At 48.1% G+C, this 20933-nt stretch overlaps 1 protein-coding gene across 3 annotated transcripts in view; it reads left to right on the top strand.

Moving 5' to 3' along the window:
• RABGAP1L (RAB GTPase activating protein 1 like) overlaps positions 1-20933 on the top strand; it is a 327249-nt gene that overhangs the window by 252250 nt on the left and 54066 nt on the right. For 2 of the 3 annotated variants that reach the window (XM_044301795.1, XM_044301797.1), the window contains exon 19: positions 14481-14609. In XM_044301795.1, coding sequence (XP_044157730.1) covers positions 14481-14609 — 129 coding nt within the window. Of the gene's footprint in view, positions 1-7938; positions 8125-14480; positions 14610-20933 lie in introns of those variants that run through there. The other variant, XM_044301802.1, reaches the window with a different exon arrangement.

Here is a 20933-nt window from a genome sequence, read left to right as displayed (position 1 = left end):
GCACCGAGCTGAGCGGGACTGATAAATCACCTCGTCTGCAGCTCTAGTAATTGCTCCTTAGGAAGAAGAAATCCTGGAAAGACATATGTAAGACCAGTAAAGATCTGCCATAGTGCACATGCTGCTAATATTAAAAACCCAGACCTCTGTCAGACAAATGGTTTTCCCAAGTTTAAATCGCACAGCGACCGGACCGGACACTGAGCCATTCACATGTATGGTTGCATTCACATGGGAGGGATTTTTTCAGCACAGATCATAGGTCTATGCAGAGAAAACTGCAGCGGGTTCTATCTTTGTCCATATTTCCTGCAAGCGAATGGGTCCCCTGGAAAAGTGGGCCACGCTGGACTCCATCCGTGTACGGCACGTGTTTCCGGCTGGAACATAGACGTGTGTTTTTGTATTGCTCATTTGCAAAGGTCCTTAGGCTACAAACTTTAGCAACTTTTTAACGGACGTTTTTTGTTTTTTTTCCACTGATGCCTTTCTGAGAAACAGACGTTCAAAACCGGCCTATTCAGTTGTATGGGGGCAGTCGGTCAGTGAATAACGGACAAGATAGAACAAGTTCTATTTTCATGACGTCTGTTATTCACTAGCCGTAAAACAAAAAAGACCTGCCGTGTGAGTAACCCCAAATACGACCATTGCTCTTAAAACGGATGTGTGATGGTCGTTAAGCAAACGCCCATCATACATTCGTTTTTCACTGTCGTGTGCATGTAGTCTTAGGCTGCTTTTATACGGCTGCGAGTGGTCCATGAAACGTGGTCTGTGTTACAGCCGCACTACCGCCACCGGCCTCCCCTCGTTGGATCTGAACTCGCTGCATCATCGTGTGTTGCAGTGAATGATGCTATGAGTTCCACCCCGACCGCGGATCTACTGTCTTATACTTAGAGCATCACTTGTGTACAGGACACTCGATCTGCTCGAACTCACAGCATCATAGATAACTTTGATGCAGAGAGTTCTCTTATGAGCCTCAGTCAGTCCTAGAGGTGCAGCCATCACACGGACCATGGACCACAGATGTTCGAAAGCATGGGTCGATTCACATCAGTTTTTTATTAATTAATTTTTTTTACTGACCATCTGTCCGCATAAATGCAGCTTGTTCTTCATCCGCTTTTCACTCTGGGCTGACCTGTGCAAGTCAATGGGAAAACCATTGCGGTCTGTTGTTCAATGATGTTTTCTAGGAGATGCTGTGTTTTTTTTTCACGGACATGAAAAACTGATGACGTACTGATGCCACGCCGATTAAATAATTGGACAAATGAAATGTAATCACAGAAAAAAACGGATTCAACATGGATGGAAAGCAGTCTATTTTTTATGGATAGAACTTGTTTCATAATGCTCATCTAAAGGGGCCTTAGGCTACATGCACACAAACGTTGTTTGTTTCCGTGTCCGTTCCGTTTTTTTGCGGATAGGATGCGGACCCATTCATTTCATTGGGTCCGCAAAAAATGTGGACAGCACACCGTATGCTGTCGCATCAGTATGTCCGTACGGTATGTCCGTTCCGTAGCCCCGCAAAAAAAAATTGTGTACGGACCGCAAAACACATACGGTCGTGTGCATGTAGCCTTAGGCCTCATGCACACGGCCATTGTTTTGGTCCACATCCAAGCCGCAGTTTTGGCGGCTCGGATGCGGACACATTCACTTCAATGGGGCCAGAAAAGATGCGGACAGCACTCCGTGTGCTGTTCCCATCCGTTGCTCCATTCTGTGGCCCCGCAAAAAAATATAATATGTCCTATTCTTGTCCGCTCTTTGCGGACAAGAATAGGCAGTTATATTAAAGGCTATGCGTGCCGTTCCGCAAATTGCGGAAGCCATCCGTGTTTTGTGGATCCGTGGTTTGCAGACTGCAGAAAACTGAACAGTCGTGTGCATGTAGCCTTAGAATGAGGAAGCAAATCGGACAGGGTCTTTGATTTTGTAATCAATAAACAAATATATACTTACCTATTTTATCCCTTGCCGCTTCCAGCGTCGCCATTCTGGTTCTACTCGCCAGACCTTGTTTATTTGCCTGTATACTCTGTGACCACTGCAGCCAGTCACCGGCCTCCGCGCTCATGTGCGTGCTGAGGCTAGTGGTTGGCTGTAGCAGTGTCTGGGGTACACGGCATGACCTCATTGCAGCCAAGAAGATGATGTCATGGAGTTGGAAGGGTCAGAGTGGCGGTGCTGGAAGCGGCGAGGACTAAATAGGTAAGTATAAATTATTTTATTACCGTTGCTGGCTGGGGGAGTCAGACAACCACTTTAGGAAATGTTATTGTTTGGTTATAATGGGATAGTCTCACTGCTGCCAGCTTCAGGTGGGTTCCCCACTTGACCATGCGACATCTACTAAGGAGGATGCCACCTTCACCTTGGCAGTGCACGTGGGAGCTTTAGTAATCATTAAATGGACAGGAGTCTATCGGCCTGCAGCTGACCACCTCTGAGCTGCCATACTCCTAAGCAACAATGGGGTAGATTTTTAAAAACTGGTGTAAAGGAAAACGTCGCTTCCTTGCCTAGCAACCAATCAGATTTTATCTTTCATTCTACAGAGCTCCTCTGGAAAATGTAAGGTGGAATCTGATTGGTTGCTTTGGGCAACTAAGCCAGTTTTCCTTTGCACCCATTTTGATAAATCTCCCCCAAGGTTCCTTGTTAAATCTGTGAAGGCGTTTGTCTTTGCTATTTTAGGTTTGCCGTGGGCCGTTTCATGACTCTGCCTTTGGATCTCTGCTTGTCCTGACCTACATCTGTTCTGTCATGCTGCATGAACTCTGCCAGCCCTGACCTTACATTTAGATGACCCTGCTTTTGCTTATCGTGTCCTTGGAGTAAAATTCTTACCACCATGATGGGCACTTCAGGACCCATGCACAATTAGTGTGTTACATGGAGATTTTCTGCATGGACTTATTAATGGTAAATCTGTAGCGTTATTCCAGAACCAGCAAAAGCTCATCGACATGCGGGGTGGATTCCACTCATTTCAATGTGAGAGGTGAAATTCACCACAAAATAAATGTCATGCATACTGATTTGTAGGGGATCTGCAGCAAAATCCATCCTCAAACCACTCTGGAAATGTCAGCCCCATGTGCCAGTAATCCCCATTTTAGCCCTAAGCGTGTATTCAGACATGCAGTTAAAGGGGTCGTCTCACTTCAGCAAGTGGCATTTATTATGTGGGGAAAGTTAATACAAGGCACTTACTAATGTATAGTGATTGTCTATATTGCCTCTGTTGCTGGCTGGATTCATATTTTTCCCATCACATTATACACTGCTCTTTTCCATGGTTACGACCACCCTGCAATCCAGGAGTGCTGGTCGTGCTTGCACACTATAGGGAAAAAGTGGCAGCAGAAACCGTGGGAGCGCACATAGGCTGGTGCTTTTTCCTATAGCGTGGAAGCACGACCACCGCTGCTGGATTACAGGGTGGTCATAACCCCTGGAAATGAGTAGTGTAGAGTGTGATGGAAAAATGAATCCAGCCAGCAACGGAGGCAATATGGACAATCACAATACATTAGTAAGTGCCTTGTATTAACTTTCTCTACATGATAAATGCCATTTGCTGAAGTGAGACAAACCCTTTAACCACTTCAACCCCGCTAGCTAAAACCCCGCTAGCTAAAACCCCCTTCATGACCAGAGCACTTTTTACACTTCTGCACTACACTACTTTCACCGTTTATTGTTCGGTCATACAACTTACCACCCAAATTAATTTGACCTCCTTTTCTTCTCACTAATAGAGCTTTCATTTGGTGGTATTTTATTGCTGCTGACATTTTTACTTTTTTTGTTATTAATCGAAATTTAACGATTTTTATGCAAAAAAATGACATTTTTCACTTTCAGCTGTAAAATTTTGCAAAAAAAACGACATCCATATATAAATTTTTCGCAAAATTTATTGTTCTACATAACTTTGATTAAAAAAAAAATGTTTGGGCAAAAAAAAATGGTTTGGGTAAAAGTTATAGCGTTTACAAACTAAGGTACAAAAATGTGAATTTCCGCTTTTTGAAGCAGCTCTGACTTTCTGAGCACCTGTCATGTTTCCTGAGGTTCTACAATGCCCAGACAGTAGAAAAACCCCACAAATGACCCCATTTCGGAAAGTAGACACCCTAAGGTATTCGCTGATGGGCATAGTGAGTTCATAGAACTTTTTATTTTTTGTCACAAGTTAGCGGAAAATTATGATTTTTATTTTAAATTTTTTTTTTCTTACAAAGTCTCATATTCCACTAACTTGTGACAAAAAATAAAAAATTCTAGGAACTCGCCATGCCCCTCACGGAATACCTTGGGGTGTCTTCTTTCCGAAATGGGGTCACTTGTGGGGTAGTTATACTGCCCTGGCTTTTTAGGGGCCCTAAAGCGTGAGAAGAAGTCTGGAATATAAATGTTACGCATTTGGATTCCGTGAGGGGTATGGTGAGTTCATGTGAGATTTTATTTTTTGACACAAGTTAGTGGAATGAGACTTTGTAAGAAAAAACAAACAAAAAAAAAATATATTTCCGCTAACTTGGGCCAAAAAAATGTCTGAATGGAGCCTTACAGGGGGGGGGGGGGGGGGGTGATCAATGACAGGGGGGTGATCACCCATATAGACTCCCTGATCACCCCCCTGTCATTGATCACCCCCCTGGTAAGGCTCCATTCAGACGTCCGTATGATTTTTACGGATCCATGGATACATGGATCGGATCCGCAAAACACATGCGGACGTCTGAATGGAGCCTTACAGGGGGGTGATCAATGACAGGGGGTGATCAGGGAGTGTATATGGGTGATCACCCCCCTGTAAGGCTCCATTCAGACGTCCGAATGATTTTTGCAGATCCATGGATACATGGATCGGATCCGCAAAACACATGCGGACGTCTGAATGGAGCCTTACAGGGGGGTGATCAATGACAGGGGGTGATCAATGACGGGGTGATCAGGGAGTGTATATGGGTGATCACCCCCCTGTAAGGCTCCATTCAGACGTCCGCATGTGTTTTGCGAATCCGATCCATGTATCCATGGATCCGTAAAAATCATACGGACGTCTGAATGGAGCCTTACAGGGGGGTGATCAATGACAGGGGGGTGATCAATGACAGGGGGTGATCAGGGAATCTATATGGGTGATCACCCGCCTGTCATTGATCACCCTCCTGTAAGGCTCCATTCAGACGTCCGTATGTGTTTTGCGGATCCGATCCATGTATCCGTGGATCCGTAAAAATCATACGGACGTCTGAACGGAGCCTGACGGGGGTGATCAGGGAGTTTATATTGGGGGATCATGGGTGATCAGGGGTTAATAAGTGACTGGGGGGGGGGGTGTAGTGTAGTGTGGTGTTTGGTGCGACTTTACTGAGCTGCCTGTGTCCTCTGGTGGTCGATCCTAATAAAAGGGACCACCAGAGGACCAGGTAGCAGGTATATTAGACGCTGTTATCAAAACAGCGTCTAATATACCTGTTAGGGGTTAAAAAAATCACATCTCCAGCCTGCCAGCGAGCGATTGCCGCTGGCAGGCTGGAGATCCACTCGCTTACCTTCCGTTCCTGTGTGCGCGCGTTTACAGGAAATCTCGGGTATCGCGGGAGGACGCGTATATGCGTCCACCCAGAAGAGCAGGGCCGCCAGCAGGACGCAATCCTGCGTACGGCGGTCCTGTAGCGGTTAAAGAGGTTTTCCGAGAATTTTATACTGATGACCTTTCCTCTGGATAGGTCATCAGTATCTGATCAGTGGGGTCCGACACCCGGGACTCCTGCAGATCAGCTGTTTAGGAAGGCTCCTGTGCTCGCTTTAAAGGCTATCCGTGCCGTTCCGCAAATTGAGGAACGCAACTGTGCTTTGTATCGTAGCTCAACCCATTCAGTGGGGGTTGACCTGCCCCTTGGCCACGTGACCGATGAACGTGGCGTCACGCAGCCTAGGTAAAACTGGAGAAACCCACAGCACTACTGCAAGCGCCAGTGCCTTCTCAAACAGCTGATCAGCGGAGGTCCCAGGTGTCTAACCCCAACCGATAAGATACCGATGACCTATCCAGAGGAAAACCCCTTTAAAACCACATCAAAACAACATCGGAAAAACCGCATGCATTTTCTGTGGGCGTGCATTCTCATGACCTAAGAGCCTGTGCACCCCACATTGTGTTGCAGACCCATTGACTTCAATGGTCCGTGATCTGCAAGATGTGGCCAAAGATAGGACATGTCCTATCTTTTGTGGTGTGGAGACAAGGACCCTTGTGTTTCCGTTCGCTTCCGGATCTGTGCCACATGTCCCATTAAAGATGGGACATGTTCTATCTTTGGCTGCATCTTGCGGATCGCAGACCTATCGCAATGCGGTCCGCAAAACAGTTGTGTGAATGCGCCCTAAGGCTAAATGCTCACGACCGTATGTGTTTTTTTGTGGTCCGCAAAACACGGATCCACAAAAAATACGGGTGACGTCCGTGTGACATCTGTATTGCATCAGTTTTTTTGCGGATCCATTGTCACAATGCCTGTCCTTGTTCGCAAAATGGACAAGAATAGGACATGTTCTGTAACAGCCATGCAGTCATACGGAAACGGAACGCACACAGAGTATTTTCCATTTTATTTGTGGACCAATTAAAGTAAATGGTTCCACATACGGGTTTAGTAGAAAAAAAAAAAAACAACGCGTGGGAAAAAAAAGAAAATGTGTGCATGAGCCCTAAAAGAGTGGAAACGAAAGTGAAACAGTTTAAGGGTGCATTCACACAACCGTATGTATTTTGTGGTCCGCAAAACGCAGATCCAAAAAAAAAAATAATACAGATGATGTCCGTGTGACATCCATGTTGCATCCGTTTTTTGCAGACCCATTCCAACAATACCTATTCTTGTCCGCAAACCGATGAAGATTAGGACATGTTCTATATTTTTGCAGGGTCGCGGAACGGACATACGGTGTGCTGTCCACTTCTTTTTCAGCCCCATTGAAATGAATGAGTCCACATGCGATCCGCATTTTTTCAAAATACGGCCGTGTGAACGGGACCTAATGGAAAGATTTGTACGTCTTGTTGTTTTGCTTAGTATGACACTAGAGGGAGCCCTTGTATTATTTTACACTTTGATGCCATGTCTGTGTCAGGGATATACCTCGCGCCCCCAGCTCCGCACCCAAACCTAAATCCTCTGACGATAAAGCCATTATCGTAGGCGTAAACAACCCCAGTGCAGTATATACTGGTACGCTTTCTATAAAGCTGCTCTGTAAGTCACTGCACATTGTGCCCTGCAGATTGTATTCTGTTTTAATTCATTTTTTTCCAGGAAAATGTAAATGTGCAAATAACGTGAGTCCCGCATCCGATAAAATAATTCCATGTCAGTCACTCTGGGATGAAAATAAGAGAAGCGGAGACTGGGGAGGTAGAGAACAGGATGGGGGGTGATGAGGCATAGGGGGGTTTCTATTGGTTTATGATTACAGCATCCTTTTCGAGGCATCCTCCCTCCTTCCATGCTCATTCACCTCCCTTGTACTCCCTCCTTCATTACTGATTCATGATGAGAGACTGTAGCAGCAGCGGCTGTGGATGCAGTGATCTCATCGCTCGCTCCTGCAGCTCCAGCCACACATACAGAAGCTGGGCCCGGGTCTCCCCCCTGCATCCACTGCCGGCTCCATCCCATCCGTCTGCCCTCTCACAGTCCCCGACATTTTTTCTTTCCAGATTAATCGCGCCTTGTTGGCGTTTCTAGCTACACCTATCTTATGCTACGTAATGGATGTCTGGTGGTCTTCCTCCTAAGGATACTTCCATGTGCATTGAGGCAGAGTGGCATCACCATCTTCTAGATGCCCGGCACTTTCCAGCCTTCCTTGTACGGCTCGTTAATCTAGGGGGTTTTCCTTAAGGATCCCCCCATGGAGGAAAGGATTCCTCCTTTTGCCTCACCAGCCCCCAAGCTTTCCCCTCCTGTCAAAAAGTCCCAGGACATTCAGGATGACAAGAGCAACTTTGTCAACGAGTATGCCAGTCGTGTCCTGGAGCTTCTGGGCATGGGGCATCGATTGTTTGTACCCCGACTTCTGGCGGTGAGAGACTTGTTGCATCTTCTTTTTTCATTTTTTTTCTTTCTGCATGTTATTTTATTTTTATTTTTTTATTCTGCATGACTTTTGTTGTATGTCGCCAGCGTGATCTCCTGCCTGCAAAACCCGTGACCCAGCCCTGTGAACCGTCTGTCCTCCCCAACTGTTGCACCGTGGCCGTTATCTGATCTATGGCGTGTTTCCTCATTTCTGTGGAGGGGCAAGAAGGTCCTTGGGGGGGCTCGAGATATAGGATATTATATAAGAATCCAGTATTCATGATATCTGCGTATATAAGTCTCACTTGGTGCTCAGTGAGCTGTCACCCTGAGATCACCCTGAGTGGCCCTGACGTCCTCCAATCATTCATGGCTGTCATTCCTACGCTAACGCAGAGATTCCCACATCATGGGCCTCGGACGGGTTTCTGAGGACAAGAGCTGTCCTTAATGATACTCATCTGGTGTGTTACCGATGATAGCAGCTGGCACAACTCTGCCAAGCAAGGTTGTGTCTGATTTGATGCCCATTTTGTCTCATACAGTACATGGTATCTGGCCTGCCCAGCATTCTCTAGAAATATGCATTTAAAAAAAGCAAAGCCATATATATTCTTTTCCCGTTTAGCACCGAATGGTCTAATGTGGGCATAACCACTTTTAGACACACACAAAATATGTAATAAAACAGAAATCGATCATTTTACGCTGGGGCTACATAGCGAATTATCGCACCTATCGCACTGTGTAGCGGTTCAGTCATTGAACTGCAAGTTACCGTGAACCCAGAATCCCAAATTGCTGTATTTTTGGTCTTGTTGTGACCCTACTCCAGTACAATGTCCGTGCTGCCACACAGCGATCTTAGGTTGCGTATTGGGTGTCGCACCCAAGATCGCTGTGTGCCTGCACTGCTGAGAAAAATGATGTTTTAATATATACAAATGAGCCTCCAGGAGCAACGGGGGTGTGGCCGTTGCACCTAGAGGCTCTGCTCTCTCTCTGCAACTGCCGCGCCCTCTGCAGTTTAACTGACAGGGCCAGGCAGTGAAAACTTCATAAAGCCTGGCCTTGTCAAAGTGGAAAGAGTGTGGCAGTTGCGGAGAGAGTTGAGCTTCTAGGTGTAATGGTAACGCCCTCGTTGCTCCTAGAGGCTCATTTGCATATATCAGAACTTCACTTTTCTCAGCAATGCGGGCACATATGAACATGGGACCAACACAGATGTCTTCAGCTGCCAAGCGCACATGTACCAGGTCAGCCGGTGTCATAGGAAAAAATCTGCTGACAGATGTCCTTTAATTAGGGTGACCAGAGGTCCGGCTTTCAGACTCCTTGTCCTCCGTCCGGCGTAGGGCCTAGACAGACGCAGGGATGTCCTTTTGAACAGCTCATGCTCAGACAGCAGCATTGTGCCTTAATTTTTTTAATCCCTCTGCTGCGGATTGGGAGGGGGCGTGGCCTAACCGGGTTGAGACGTGGCTTAGCGGAGTCGGGGACGTGGTTATAAAGTCCGTCTTTTGAGGGTGTCTGACATTTTTCCAATACTTTTGTTGCAGTTTTATTCCGACCGCCTCTCGGCATGGTTTGCTGTTCTGGCTCCCATGATAGTCAATGTGGCCGGAGCAGTAGTCCGAGGCCAAACGTACACTGGCGGCAGGACGGATCCGACAGGCTGTTCACCTGCCGGAGGTTCCTGCCGCTAGCCTTAGGCCTCTTTCACACGGGCGTCGCGTGTGAGGGCCAGATAGGATGCGGGTGCTTCATGGGAAAATCGTGCGATTTTCGCCTGCGAGTGGGGTGAGTTTTGTATGCGATTGCGTTGCGTTCTTCAGTTTTTTTCCGCGCGAGTGCAATGCATTTTGTACGCGCGTGAGAAAAAACTGAATGTGGTACCCAGGCTCAAACCCGGACTTCTTCACTGAAGTTCGGGTTTGGGTTAGGTATTCTGTAGATTTTAATATTTTCCCTTTTAACATGGTTATAAGGGAAAATACTAGCATTCGGAATGCTAAGTAAATTAGGGATGGAGGGGTCAAAAAACTTCTACTACAAATGTGTATAATACACTATTTTATTTCTCACATTTGAGCCAATCAATCCATAGACCGTACAAGAAGTAAGTGGTGTTCTGTCAGAGGCCACCAGGGACCTGTGCTTCCTGCATTTTACCCATTCAATCCTATGACATAACTGAGGTTATGACGCATTTACATGACGGCTGTGTCCATTTTACGGACCGCAAACCGTGGATCGGTAAAACACTGGCGCGGTGTGGAACCATTGACTTCAATGTGTCTGCAAGGCGCGGCCAAAGATAGGACATGTGCAACACAGAGGCACGGGCCCGGAAGCACACGGAAGGGCTTCTGTGTGATTCTGGGTCTGTGCTTCCGTGTCTCAAAAGATTGGACGTGTCCAGGGGAGTAACTACCATAGCGGCAGACCAGGCGACTGTTATGGGGCCCAGTCTTAGTTGGGATTATCCCCTCTTCTTACTGGAGGTGAAAACTTGGTTAGGACTCTACCCTTTAAAGAAGGCATACTCAAACTGCGGCCCTCCAGCTGTTGAAAAACTAAAACTCCCAGCATTCCCGGACAGCCTACAGCAGGGCATGGTGGGAGTTGTAGTTTTACAACAGCTGGAGGGCCGCAGGTTGAGCATCCCTGCTCTAAAGGAACAACTTTTAGCAAATGAAGCAGTGGAGAATTGGCCAAAGGGCCATTGAAAGGTGTTTAGGCAGAAACCCTTCTGTCCTGTGTGGGGGGCCTGGTTTGATCCTTGGGGCCCTTACTTCTCTATGTACGCCACTGGACATGTCCTATCATAGTCTGCAGCTTGTGGATCTCAGACCCATTGAAGTCAGTGGGTCCGCATTGTGACGTGGGGGGCACACGGCCAGTGTCCACAGTTTGCGGTCGTCACGCGATCATGTGAATGCAGCCTTAAAATGACCAAAAACAATATAAACCTCCTAGGATCCTGTAAACTATCTCTTCAGAAGCCCATTCTCAAGAATATTTTTTTCAGAATTCACAGACATGGCAAATATTTGCATAGCCACAAAGTAAATGGGGTCGAACTGGATACTGAACGTCCGGAAAATTGCGTTTTGGAAAGAGAAGTTTTAAACCCAAGATCTGATTTGTGACTTTTTATACTTCAAGAAGTCTCTCCTGACATGTCTGATGTAGTAACCACTTGTATCCCCCATGTAATAACAATTCTTAGGACTCCATGTTGTGCCATTCCTCTATTATTCCTACAAGAAGTAACAAATGACTTTCCACCAGTCTGCAGTAAAGTGCGGCTGGGTGTTACCAGTTACCTCCTTTCCAGGCAATGCATGATACCGTATGGACAGCCATGTATTTGGCTGTATAGCCAGACACAGCTTCTCCTAGGACTGCTGGAGATCTGGAAGCTTTGTACCCCGCTATCTCCAGCAGTCCCATGTGCAGTGCTAGCAGTCATGTACTTACGATTCACCATTCAAAATACGGATCACAGGGCTCATGTTCTGGTGATCGGCAGGGGTCCCACCGCGCGATCCCCAACAGTTGGGCACTTTACCCCATATCTTGTTGTGGATAAGTGATACCTTTCGTTTGAATGAAAACCCCTTTAACTACATAAGTAACATTTAAAGGGGTTGGCCCATCTCATGCATTGGGGTCATATCGCTAGGATATGCCACCAATGTCTAAAAGTACCACCTCTGGGCCCACACCTATCTCTAGAATGAAGCTTGCAAAGTGAAGGAGAGCAGGAACGCGCATTTGGATTCTATGGGAGTGCCGAAAATCAAATATATATATATATATTTCCGTCAGTTCCATAGAAGTGAAAGGAGCTGTGGCCACTTCCCATTAATTTATATGGGACTTCTAAAAAATAGCCGAGCACGCTGCTCTGCTATTTTCGGCACTCCCATGGAAATCAATGGAGGGCAGTTGCTCATGCGCGGTCCGCTCTGCTTCACTTTACTGTCTCGGTTCTAGAGATAGGTGTGACCCGCACCTATCAGATATTGATGGCATATCCTAGCGATGTGCCACCAATGTATGAGATGCCCCAACCCCTTTATAATAGCTGCGATGTAAGTTACTAGAAGGAAATCCAAATCACTGGGAGAAGAATATTGTTCTTTGAGAGCAGCCACCCGGGCCATAGACACAACGGACAGGAACGGACCTCTTTGACTATGGAAAATTTTTTCTAGGCATTCTTGGTGACTTGTGCAGAGTTCAGGAAGGAGTAGATAAGCTGTGATATCACCTATAGTGAATGGCGGATCCTGTGTTAGCTATAAAGAGGTCATTGTAATCATGTCTGTGATGATAATGAGATGACTACTTAAAAATTACCCATACAGAATGAAAAGTCCCAACATATTATGTGAATAATTCACCATTATAGGTGTTTGTTTGTTTTAATATAGATAGTGAGACATGGAAAAATAAAACAAAAATCATCAAAAATTCTTTCAAAAAATGTTTTACATAAAAACTGTGTTTAAACAGTAGGTCATTTTGGGCTCTTGTTGTTTGCTATGGGCAAGAAGGCCAGTTTTTCTATTAGGTCTTTTTGATTATTAGGGATAAATATTTGAGGTGGTCTTATAAAGAGCCTTCTAGGAGGCAGTGAGGAAGAGGTGTGGGGGTATAAGATGTGGAGGGTGACACGCTCAGGTCATAATTGATCTTGTTGAATAAAGGGCCGTGGGAAAGAGGAGATGGGTGAAAGGTCTGTTCTGTCAGGACAAGGGTGAGGAAAGCTGTTTCTGGGTCCTTAAGATTACAGCCTGTGCTCTACCTTTAGTAACCTAAGTTCCCGGTTTAGGGGAGTGCTTGTATTTCATTATACGTGTCTAATATTTTAAGCATGAAGAGGGCTCTCCCATGGCTAATGTAAAAAATGAAACTCAGACATCACATAGTACATGACAATCTCTTTCTGACAAAGCTAGAACCAGCCGTGTACCTCACATGGGTCCAGAGATCTCCCCAGTCATTGCTCCAGCTGCTCTGCTAGATTCTCTTCAGGCTGGCATTTTAGGGGGCATGTTCTTTCTCAGGAGAGTGTCCTTTCTGCTGCAGCTCTTTCCCTATTACACTTCAGCGGATGTATCCTTATGGCCGCAGCTCTCTCCCTGTAACTCTCGCAGCTTCTAACAGTAGAGCCATCTGGGAGCAGATGAAGGATGGAACAGAGCATGTGCGACCACCTCAGGAGGTGGACGTGCACATTACTATACAGACTAAAAACCAAGGGGCGCCATTATTTTGAAGTAAAGAGAATCTCCCACGACAGAAAGTAAATGAGAAAACCAACTAGATTTTCTTGCTGAATCATATCAAAATAACATTTTATGGTGGCACAACCTCCTCTAGTGCATGAAAAAGGTCGTGAATCTCAGCTAATGTTAGTCTGTACCATAAGGGTCCACTCAGACGTCCGTAGTCCAGGGTCCGCATCGGAACGGTGCGGACCTATTCATTTCAATGGGGCCGCAAAAGATGCAGACAGCACACCGTGTGCTGTCCGCATCCGTAGTTCCGTTCAGCGGCCGCCACAAAAAATATAGAGCACCTATTCTTGCCCGCAATCGCGGACAAGAATAGGCATTTCTGTCATAGGGCCAGCCATGTGCTGTCTGCAAAATGTGGAACGCACATGGCCGGTACCCGTGTCTTGCAGATCCGCAATTTGCGGACGTCTGAATGGATCCTTGCATGCACACAGTCATGTCATGTAAAGTACAATCTTAACAGCGTGACATACACTAATTGAGAACTGAGGATTGTGATCTGAACAATAAAATCCGAATAAATCATCCGTTTTTTGTGTCAGGGCTGTATTTTCTGTCCATATACCGCAACATACAGATGCAAACTGGAACGTATCTGTGCAGAGTGATGTGTACCATGCATCTGAATTAAGTTTGGAGACCCCAGTGAGATACTAATACTGATACCAATAGTTCTTATTTTGGCCTCATGCACACGATCGTTGTTTTGGTCCGCAGCCGAGCCGCAGTTTTTGCAGCTTGGATGCGGACCCATTCACTTCAATGGGGCCGCAAAAGATGCAGACAGCACTCCGTGTGCTGTCCGCATCCGATGCTCCGTTCCGTGGTCCGCAAAAAAAAATATAACCTGTCCTAAGAAAAGAGAGTTATATTAATGGCTGTCCGTGCCGTTTCGCGAATTGCGTAACGCACACAGACGCCATCCGTGTTTTGCGGATCCGCAATTTGTGGACAGCAAAACACACAACGGTCATGTGCGTGAGGCCTGTCTGTGTTGGCAAATGTAAACTTTATAGTCTTATGTAGCTTTGCTTTTTTTTTGTGATAGACTTCCAAAGAAGACCTCCTCCAAGCGGATTTTGAAGGGGCATTAAAGTTTTTCCGGGTCCAGCTGCCAAAACGTTACAGGGCTGAGGAGAATGCTCGGAGGCTGATGGAGCAGGCCTGTAACATCAAGGTGATGAGCGGAGATCTTCCTTTTGAGCAATATCAGTTTTTTTTTCTTCATTTGTGGTTTAAAGGGGTTTTCCTGCCTTCCGATATTGATGACCTGTCCTCGGCTGATTGTGTGGGTGCCAGATGCTGGTCCCTCCACCGAAAGGTCATTAATCATAAGAGCCTGGAAAATCCCTTTAATAGAGTATGTACTGAGATGTTCTGTTTATCTGTTACATTATAGTTCTGTATTATACTTAGTATTCTGCTTATTTGTTTTAAAAAATGATATTGAATATGGAACTCCTGTCACTGGTCCTAGCTCATATTCCTTGATGGCTGGCCCCACCACTTGGGGAAGACATTCTTAGGGATCATGTACACAAACCTACTTGTTTTTTTTGTGCAGACTGTATGCGGAAACATTCATTTCAATGGGTCTGCAAAAAAAAAAAAAAGAAGTTACTCCGTGTGCATTCCATTTCCGTATGTCCATTCCGCAAACAAAATAGAGCATTTCCTATTATTGTCTGCATTACGGACAAGGATAGAACTGTTCTATTAGGGGCCAGATGGTCCCTTCCTCAAAATAAGGAACGCACACAGACGTCATCCATATTTTTTGCGGACAGCAAAATGCATATGGACGTGTGCATGAGCCCCTTTTCTTCGGGACCACCGTCAGAATTTACTAGTCTTTTGTAAAAAAGCAGCTGTGAGCTGTGGACATGACGTCAGCCAGGATTATGTATGGAGGAGATCAAAAGGGCTTGCTGATAAAAGGAAGGATCGGACCCCTGTGATGGGTATGTCAACTATAGCTGCCTCATGACATGGCGGACTGACTGACGGTGCATGGCCCATGGCTCCATATTTAGTGACAGGACACCTTAAAGAAGTATTTTAATAAAGGATCTTTATGACGTAACCCTGGGATATGCACTAAATACCTGATAGGTGGAGGTGCCACTTCTATCAGAGAACAGCATTTTACATCCCACATTGTGTCTTTCAACATGGCAGAACCTGGCTGGGGCAGAGGTGGAGGAGAGTCAGCTGTGCATTTGGGCAGCACCCTCCATTATCTGTTCATAGATTACCTGTTTTAATGCAGTTTGTAAAGCCCCCCCCCCCCCCACATACATATTAGTGTATGGTTGTCAACCAATCCCTTCCAATGTTCTTGCAGGAGATGAGCCAAAGCTGTCCTGCAGCCGTTCTCATCTCCCTCCATCGTCCTGCAGCCGTTCTCATCTCCCTCCATCGTCCTGCAGCCGTTCTTATCTCTCCCCCATCGTCCTGCAGCCGTTCTTATCTCTCCCTCCATCGTCCTGCAGCCGTTCTCATCTCCCTCCATCGTCCTGCAGCCGTTCTCATCTCCCTCCATCGTCCTGCAGCCGTTCTCATCTCCCTCCATCGTCCTGCAGCCGTTCTTATCTCTCCCCCATCGTCCTGCAGCCGTACTCATCTCCCCCCCATCGTCCTGCAGCCGTTCTCATCTCCCTCCATCGTCCTGCAGCCGTTCTTATCTCTCCCCCATCGTCCTGCAGCCGTTCTTATCTCTCCCCCATCGTCCTGCAGCCGTTCTTATCTCTCCCCCATCGTCCTGCAGCCGTTCTTATCTCTCCCCCATCGTCCTGCAGCCGTTTTCATCTCTCCCCATCGTCCTGCAGCCGTTTTCATCTCTCCCCATCGTCCTGCAGCCGTTTTCATCTCTCCCCCATCGTCCTGCAGCCGTTTTCATCTCTCCCTCCATCGTCCTGCAGCCGTTCTTATCTCTCCCCCCATCGTCCTGCAGGCGTTCTTATCTCTCCCCCCATCGTCCTGCAGCCGTTCTTATCTCTCCCCCCATCGTCCTGCAGCCGTTCTTATCTCTCCCCCATCGTCCTGCAGCCGTTTTCATCTCTCCCCATCGTCCTGCAGCCGTTTTCATCTCTCCCCATCGTCCTGCAGCCGTTTTCATCTCTCCCCCATCGTCCTGCAGCCGTTTTCATCTCTCCCTCCATCGTCCTGCAGCCGTTCTTATCTCTCCCCCCATCGTCCTGCAGGCGTTCTTATCTCTCCCCCCATCGTCCTGCAGCCGTTCTTATCTCTCCCCCCATCGTCCTGCAGCCGTTCTTATCTCTTCCCCCCATCGTCCTGCAGCCGTTTTCATCTCTCCCCCATCGTCCTGCAGCCGTTTTCATCTCTCCCCCATCGTCCTGCAGCCGTTTTCATCTCTCCCTCCATCGTCCTGCAGCCGTTCTTATCTCTCCCCCCATCGTCCTGCAGGCGTTCTTATCTCTCCCCCCATCGTCCTGCAGCCGTTCTTATCTCTCCCCCCATCGTCCTGCAGCCGTTCTTATCTCTCCCCCCATCGTCCTGCAGCCGTTCTTATCTCTCCCCCCCCATCGTCCTGCAGCCGTTCTTATCTCTCCCCCATCGTCCTGCAGCCGTTCTTATCTCTCCCCCCATTATCCTGCAGCCGTTCTTATCTCTCCCCCATCGTCCTGCAGCCGTTCTTATCTCCCCCCATTGTCCTGCAGCCGTTCTTATCTCCCCCCATTATCCTGCAGTCGTTTTCATCTCTCCCCCATCGTCCTGCAGCCGTTTTCATCTCTCCCTCCATCGTCCTGCAGCCGTTCTTATCTCTTCCCCCCATCGTCCTGCAGCCGTTCTTATCTCTCCCCCCATCGTCCTGCAGCCGTTCTTATCTCTTCCCCCATCGTCCTGCAGCCGTTCTTATCTCTCCCCCCATCGTCCTGCAGCCGTTCTTATCTCTCCCCCCATCGTCCTGCAGCCGTTCTTATCTCTCCCCCCATCGTCCTGCAGCCGTTCTTATCTCTCCCCCCATCGTCCTGCAGCCGTTCTTATCTCTCCCCCCATCGTCCTGCAGCCGTTCTTATCTCTCCCCCCATCGTCCTGCAGCCGTTCTTATCTCTCCCCCCATCGTCCTGCAGCCGTTCTTATCTCTCCCCCCATCGTCCTGCAGCCGTTCTTATCTCTCCCCCCATCGTCCTGCAGCCGTTCTTATCTCTCCCCCATCGTCCTGCAGCCGTTCTTATCTCTCCCCCCATTGTCCTGCAGCCGTTCTTATCTCTCCCCCATCGTCCTGCAGCCGTTCTTATCTCTCCCCCCATCGTCCTGCAGCCGTTCTTATCTCTCCCCCCATCGTCCTGCAGCCGTTCTTATCTCTCCCCCCATCGTCCTGCAGCCGTTCTTATCTCTCCCCCCATCGTCCTGCAGCCGTTCTTATCTCTCCCCCCATTATCCTGCAGCCGTTCTTATCTCTCCCCCATCGTCCTGCAGCCGTTCTTATCTCTCCCCCATCGTCCTGCAGCCGTTCTTATCTCCCTCCATCGTCCTGCAGCCGTTCTTATCTCTCCCCCATCGTCCTGCAGCCGTTTTCATCTCTCCCCCATCGTCCTGCAGCCGTTTTCATCTCTCCCCCATCGTCCTGCAGCCGTTCTTATCTCTCCCCCATCGTCCTGCAGCCGTTCTTTATCTCTCCCCCCATCGTCCTGCAGCCGTTCTTATCTCTCCCCCATCGTCCTGCAGCCGTTCTTATCTCTCCCCCCATCGTCCTGCAGCCGTTCTTATCTCTCCCCCCATCGTCCTGCAGCCGTTCTTATCTCTCCCCCCCCATCGTCCTGCAGCCGTTCTTATCTCTCCCCCCATCGTCCTGCAGCCGTTCTTGTCTCTCCCCCATCGTCCTGCAGCCGTTCTTATCTCTCCCCCCATCGTCCTGCAGCCGTTCTTATCTCTCCCCCCATTATCCTGCAGCCGTTCTTATCTCTCCCCCCCCATCGTCCTGCAGCCGTTCTTATCTCTCCCCCCATCGTCCTGCAGCCGTTCTTATCTCTCCCCCCATCGTCCTGCAGCCGTTCTTATCTCTCCCCCCATCGTCCTGCAGCCGTTCTTATCTCTCCCCCCATCGTCCTGCAGCCGTTCTTATCTCTCCCCCCATCGTCCTGCAGCCGTTCTTATCTCTCCCCCCATCGTCCTGCAGCCGTTCTTATCTCTCCCCCATCGTCCTGCAGCCGTTCTTATCTCCCCCCATCGTCCTGCAGCCGTTCTTATCTCTCCCCCCATTATCCTGCAGCCGTTCTTATCTCCCTCCATCGTCCTGCAGCCGTTCTTATCTCTTCCCCATCGTCCTGCAGCCGTTCTTATCTCTCCCCCCATCGTCCTGCAGCCGTTCTTATCTCTTCCCCATCGTCCTGCAGCCGTTCTTATCTCTCCCCCATCGTCCTGCAGCCGTTCTTATCTCTCCCCCATCGTCCTGCAGCCGTTCTTATCTTCCCCCATCGTCCTGCAGCCGTTCTTATCTCTTCCCCATCGTCCTGCAGCCGTTCTTATCTCTTCCCCATCGTCCTGCAGCCGTTCTTATCTCTTCCCCATCGTCCTGCAGCCGTTCTTATCTCTCCCCATCGTCCTGCAGCCGTTCTTATCTCTCCCCCATCGTCCTGTAGCCGTTCTTATCTCTCCCCCCATCGTCCTGTAGCCGTTCTTATCTCTCCCCCCATCGTCCTGCAGCCGTTCTTATCTCTCCCCCATCGTCCTGCAGCCGTTCTTATCTCTCCCCCATCGTCCTGTAGCCGTTCTTATCTCTCCCCCCATCGTCCTGTAGCCGTTCTTATCTCTCCCCCCATCGTCCTGCAGCCGTTCTTATCTCTCCCCCTATCAGCAATACAATGCAAGCTCTGTCCAACCGAACCTTCATATGTATGGGGGAACCGACTAATGAATGTGCATGACCATCCGGTTTCCCATATTGATGACCTATCTTCAGATCGCTGAACAGCTCAAACATTGGGGGCATATCGCTAGGATATGCCCCCATTGCCCGATAGTTGCAGGTCCCACCTCAGGTACCCGCACCTATCCTTAGAACGGAGCCAGCAAAGTGAATGAGAGTGCGCCTCGCTTGCGCGGCTATCCTCTGTTCATTCCTATGGGAGCCTAGAGAATAGCTGCCGGCTCGGCTATTTCCATCAGCCCCAGAGAAGTGAATGAAACGGCGGTGCGCTTCCCATTCATTTTATTGGGACTGCTGAAAATAGCTGAGGGCGCCATTCAGTCATTTTTGGCGCTGCCATAGGAATGAGCAGCCGCTCATGCGCGATGCACTCTCCCGGGGTGAGACAACCCCTTTAAATCTAAATCCTTATATTTTCCTCTGTATTGGTGCGCTCATACACTTCATTCATAGGCCTCAGTTGGACATTGTATTTACTATGTGTTTCGCCACTTTTGATTGCTCAGATCCCTCTTCTTAAAGAGCATTACATGAATAGCGAGGCATCAAATGGTCATTCATAAGCCGTCAAGTCAGACTCTGCTTCTAGTACAATGTGGACAGAGATCTTGGCAGCCATACAATTTGCAGCTTTCTGCTTGGAAACAAGCAATCATCTTCAGAAAGCTGCACATCTTCATGGGAATTGGTGACATCTGCAGAAGTCACAGCAGAGATCTTCCGCTCAGGAAGAGATAGCAGATAATGGAGAATCGTTGCACGTGATGTTGGTCTGGTAAATCCTCGGATTGCAATCTTCGTTCTGCAGTGATGGTCTCATAATTGACGTCTGAGAGGAAGATTTTTCACAGATGCATGGCTTAAATGGTTATGCCATGATTAAAGGGACACTGACTGGCCCAAAAAGCATATTTAGGTATATATATAACAGTACAGGTCATATAAAGTGTATTAGAATCATCTAAGTATCCCCCCTGTCCACCGTATAAATACAGTAAAAATAAGTTTTATAACCTGCTTTCATCGTGTTCAATCTGCCCAAGGGGCGGTGTTTCATCAACTTGCGCCCAGCCAGCCTCGCCACAACTGCCGTCTGAAGCGCCGCCCAGCTAATCAATATTCAGTTCGCTAGGCGGCTACTCTGAAGCGCTGCTGTGCCCGGCGCATGCGCATTAAGCAGAGGCTGCATCGGCCTCTGGGAATCAGACTGTGCGCAGGCGCGATGCGATCCCGGCCAGTGAGGGTGCCGGGCGCATGCGCTGAAGATGGCCGGGGACACTAGTAGCCGCCCAGCGAAGTGAATATTGATGAGCTGGGCGGCGCTTCAGACGGCAGTTGTGGCGAGGCTGGCTGGGCGCAAGTGGAGATGAAACACCGCCCCTTGGGCAGATTGAACACGATGAAAGCAGGTTATAAAACTTATTTTTGCTGTATTTATAAGGTGGACAGGGGGGATACTTAGATGATTCTAATACACTTTATATGACCTGTACTGTCATATATATATATATACCTAAATATGCTTTTTTTAATACCTAAATATTCATTGATCTACCAGATTTATATCAAGCTGACAGCTCAGGGGGAGTGTCCTTTCTGCTGCAGCTA

This window comes from Bufo gargarizans, chromosome 7 (genome assembly GCF_014858855.1).
Source record: "Bufo gargarizans isolate SCDJY-AF-19 chromosome 7, ASM1485885v1, whole genome shotgun sequence".
NCBI classification, from domain to species: Eukaryota; Metazoa; Chordata; class Amphibia; order Anura; family Bufonidae; genus Bufo; species Bufo gargarizans.
This window is presented reverse-complemented; position numbering and strand designations above follow the sequence as displayed.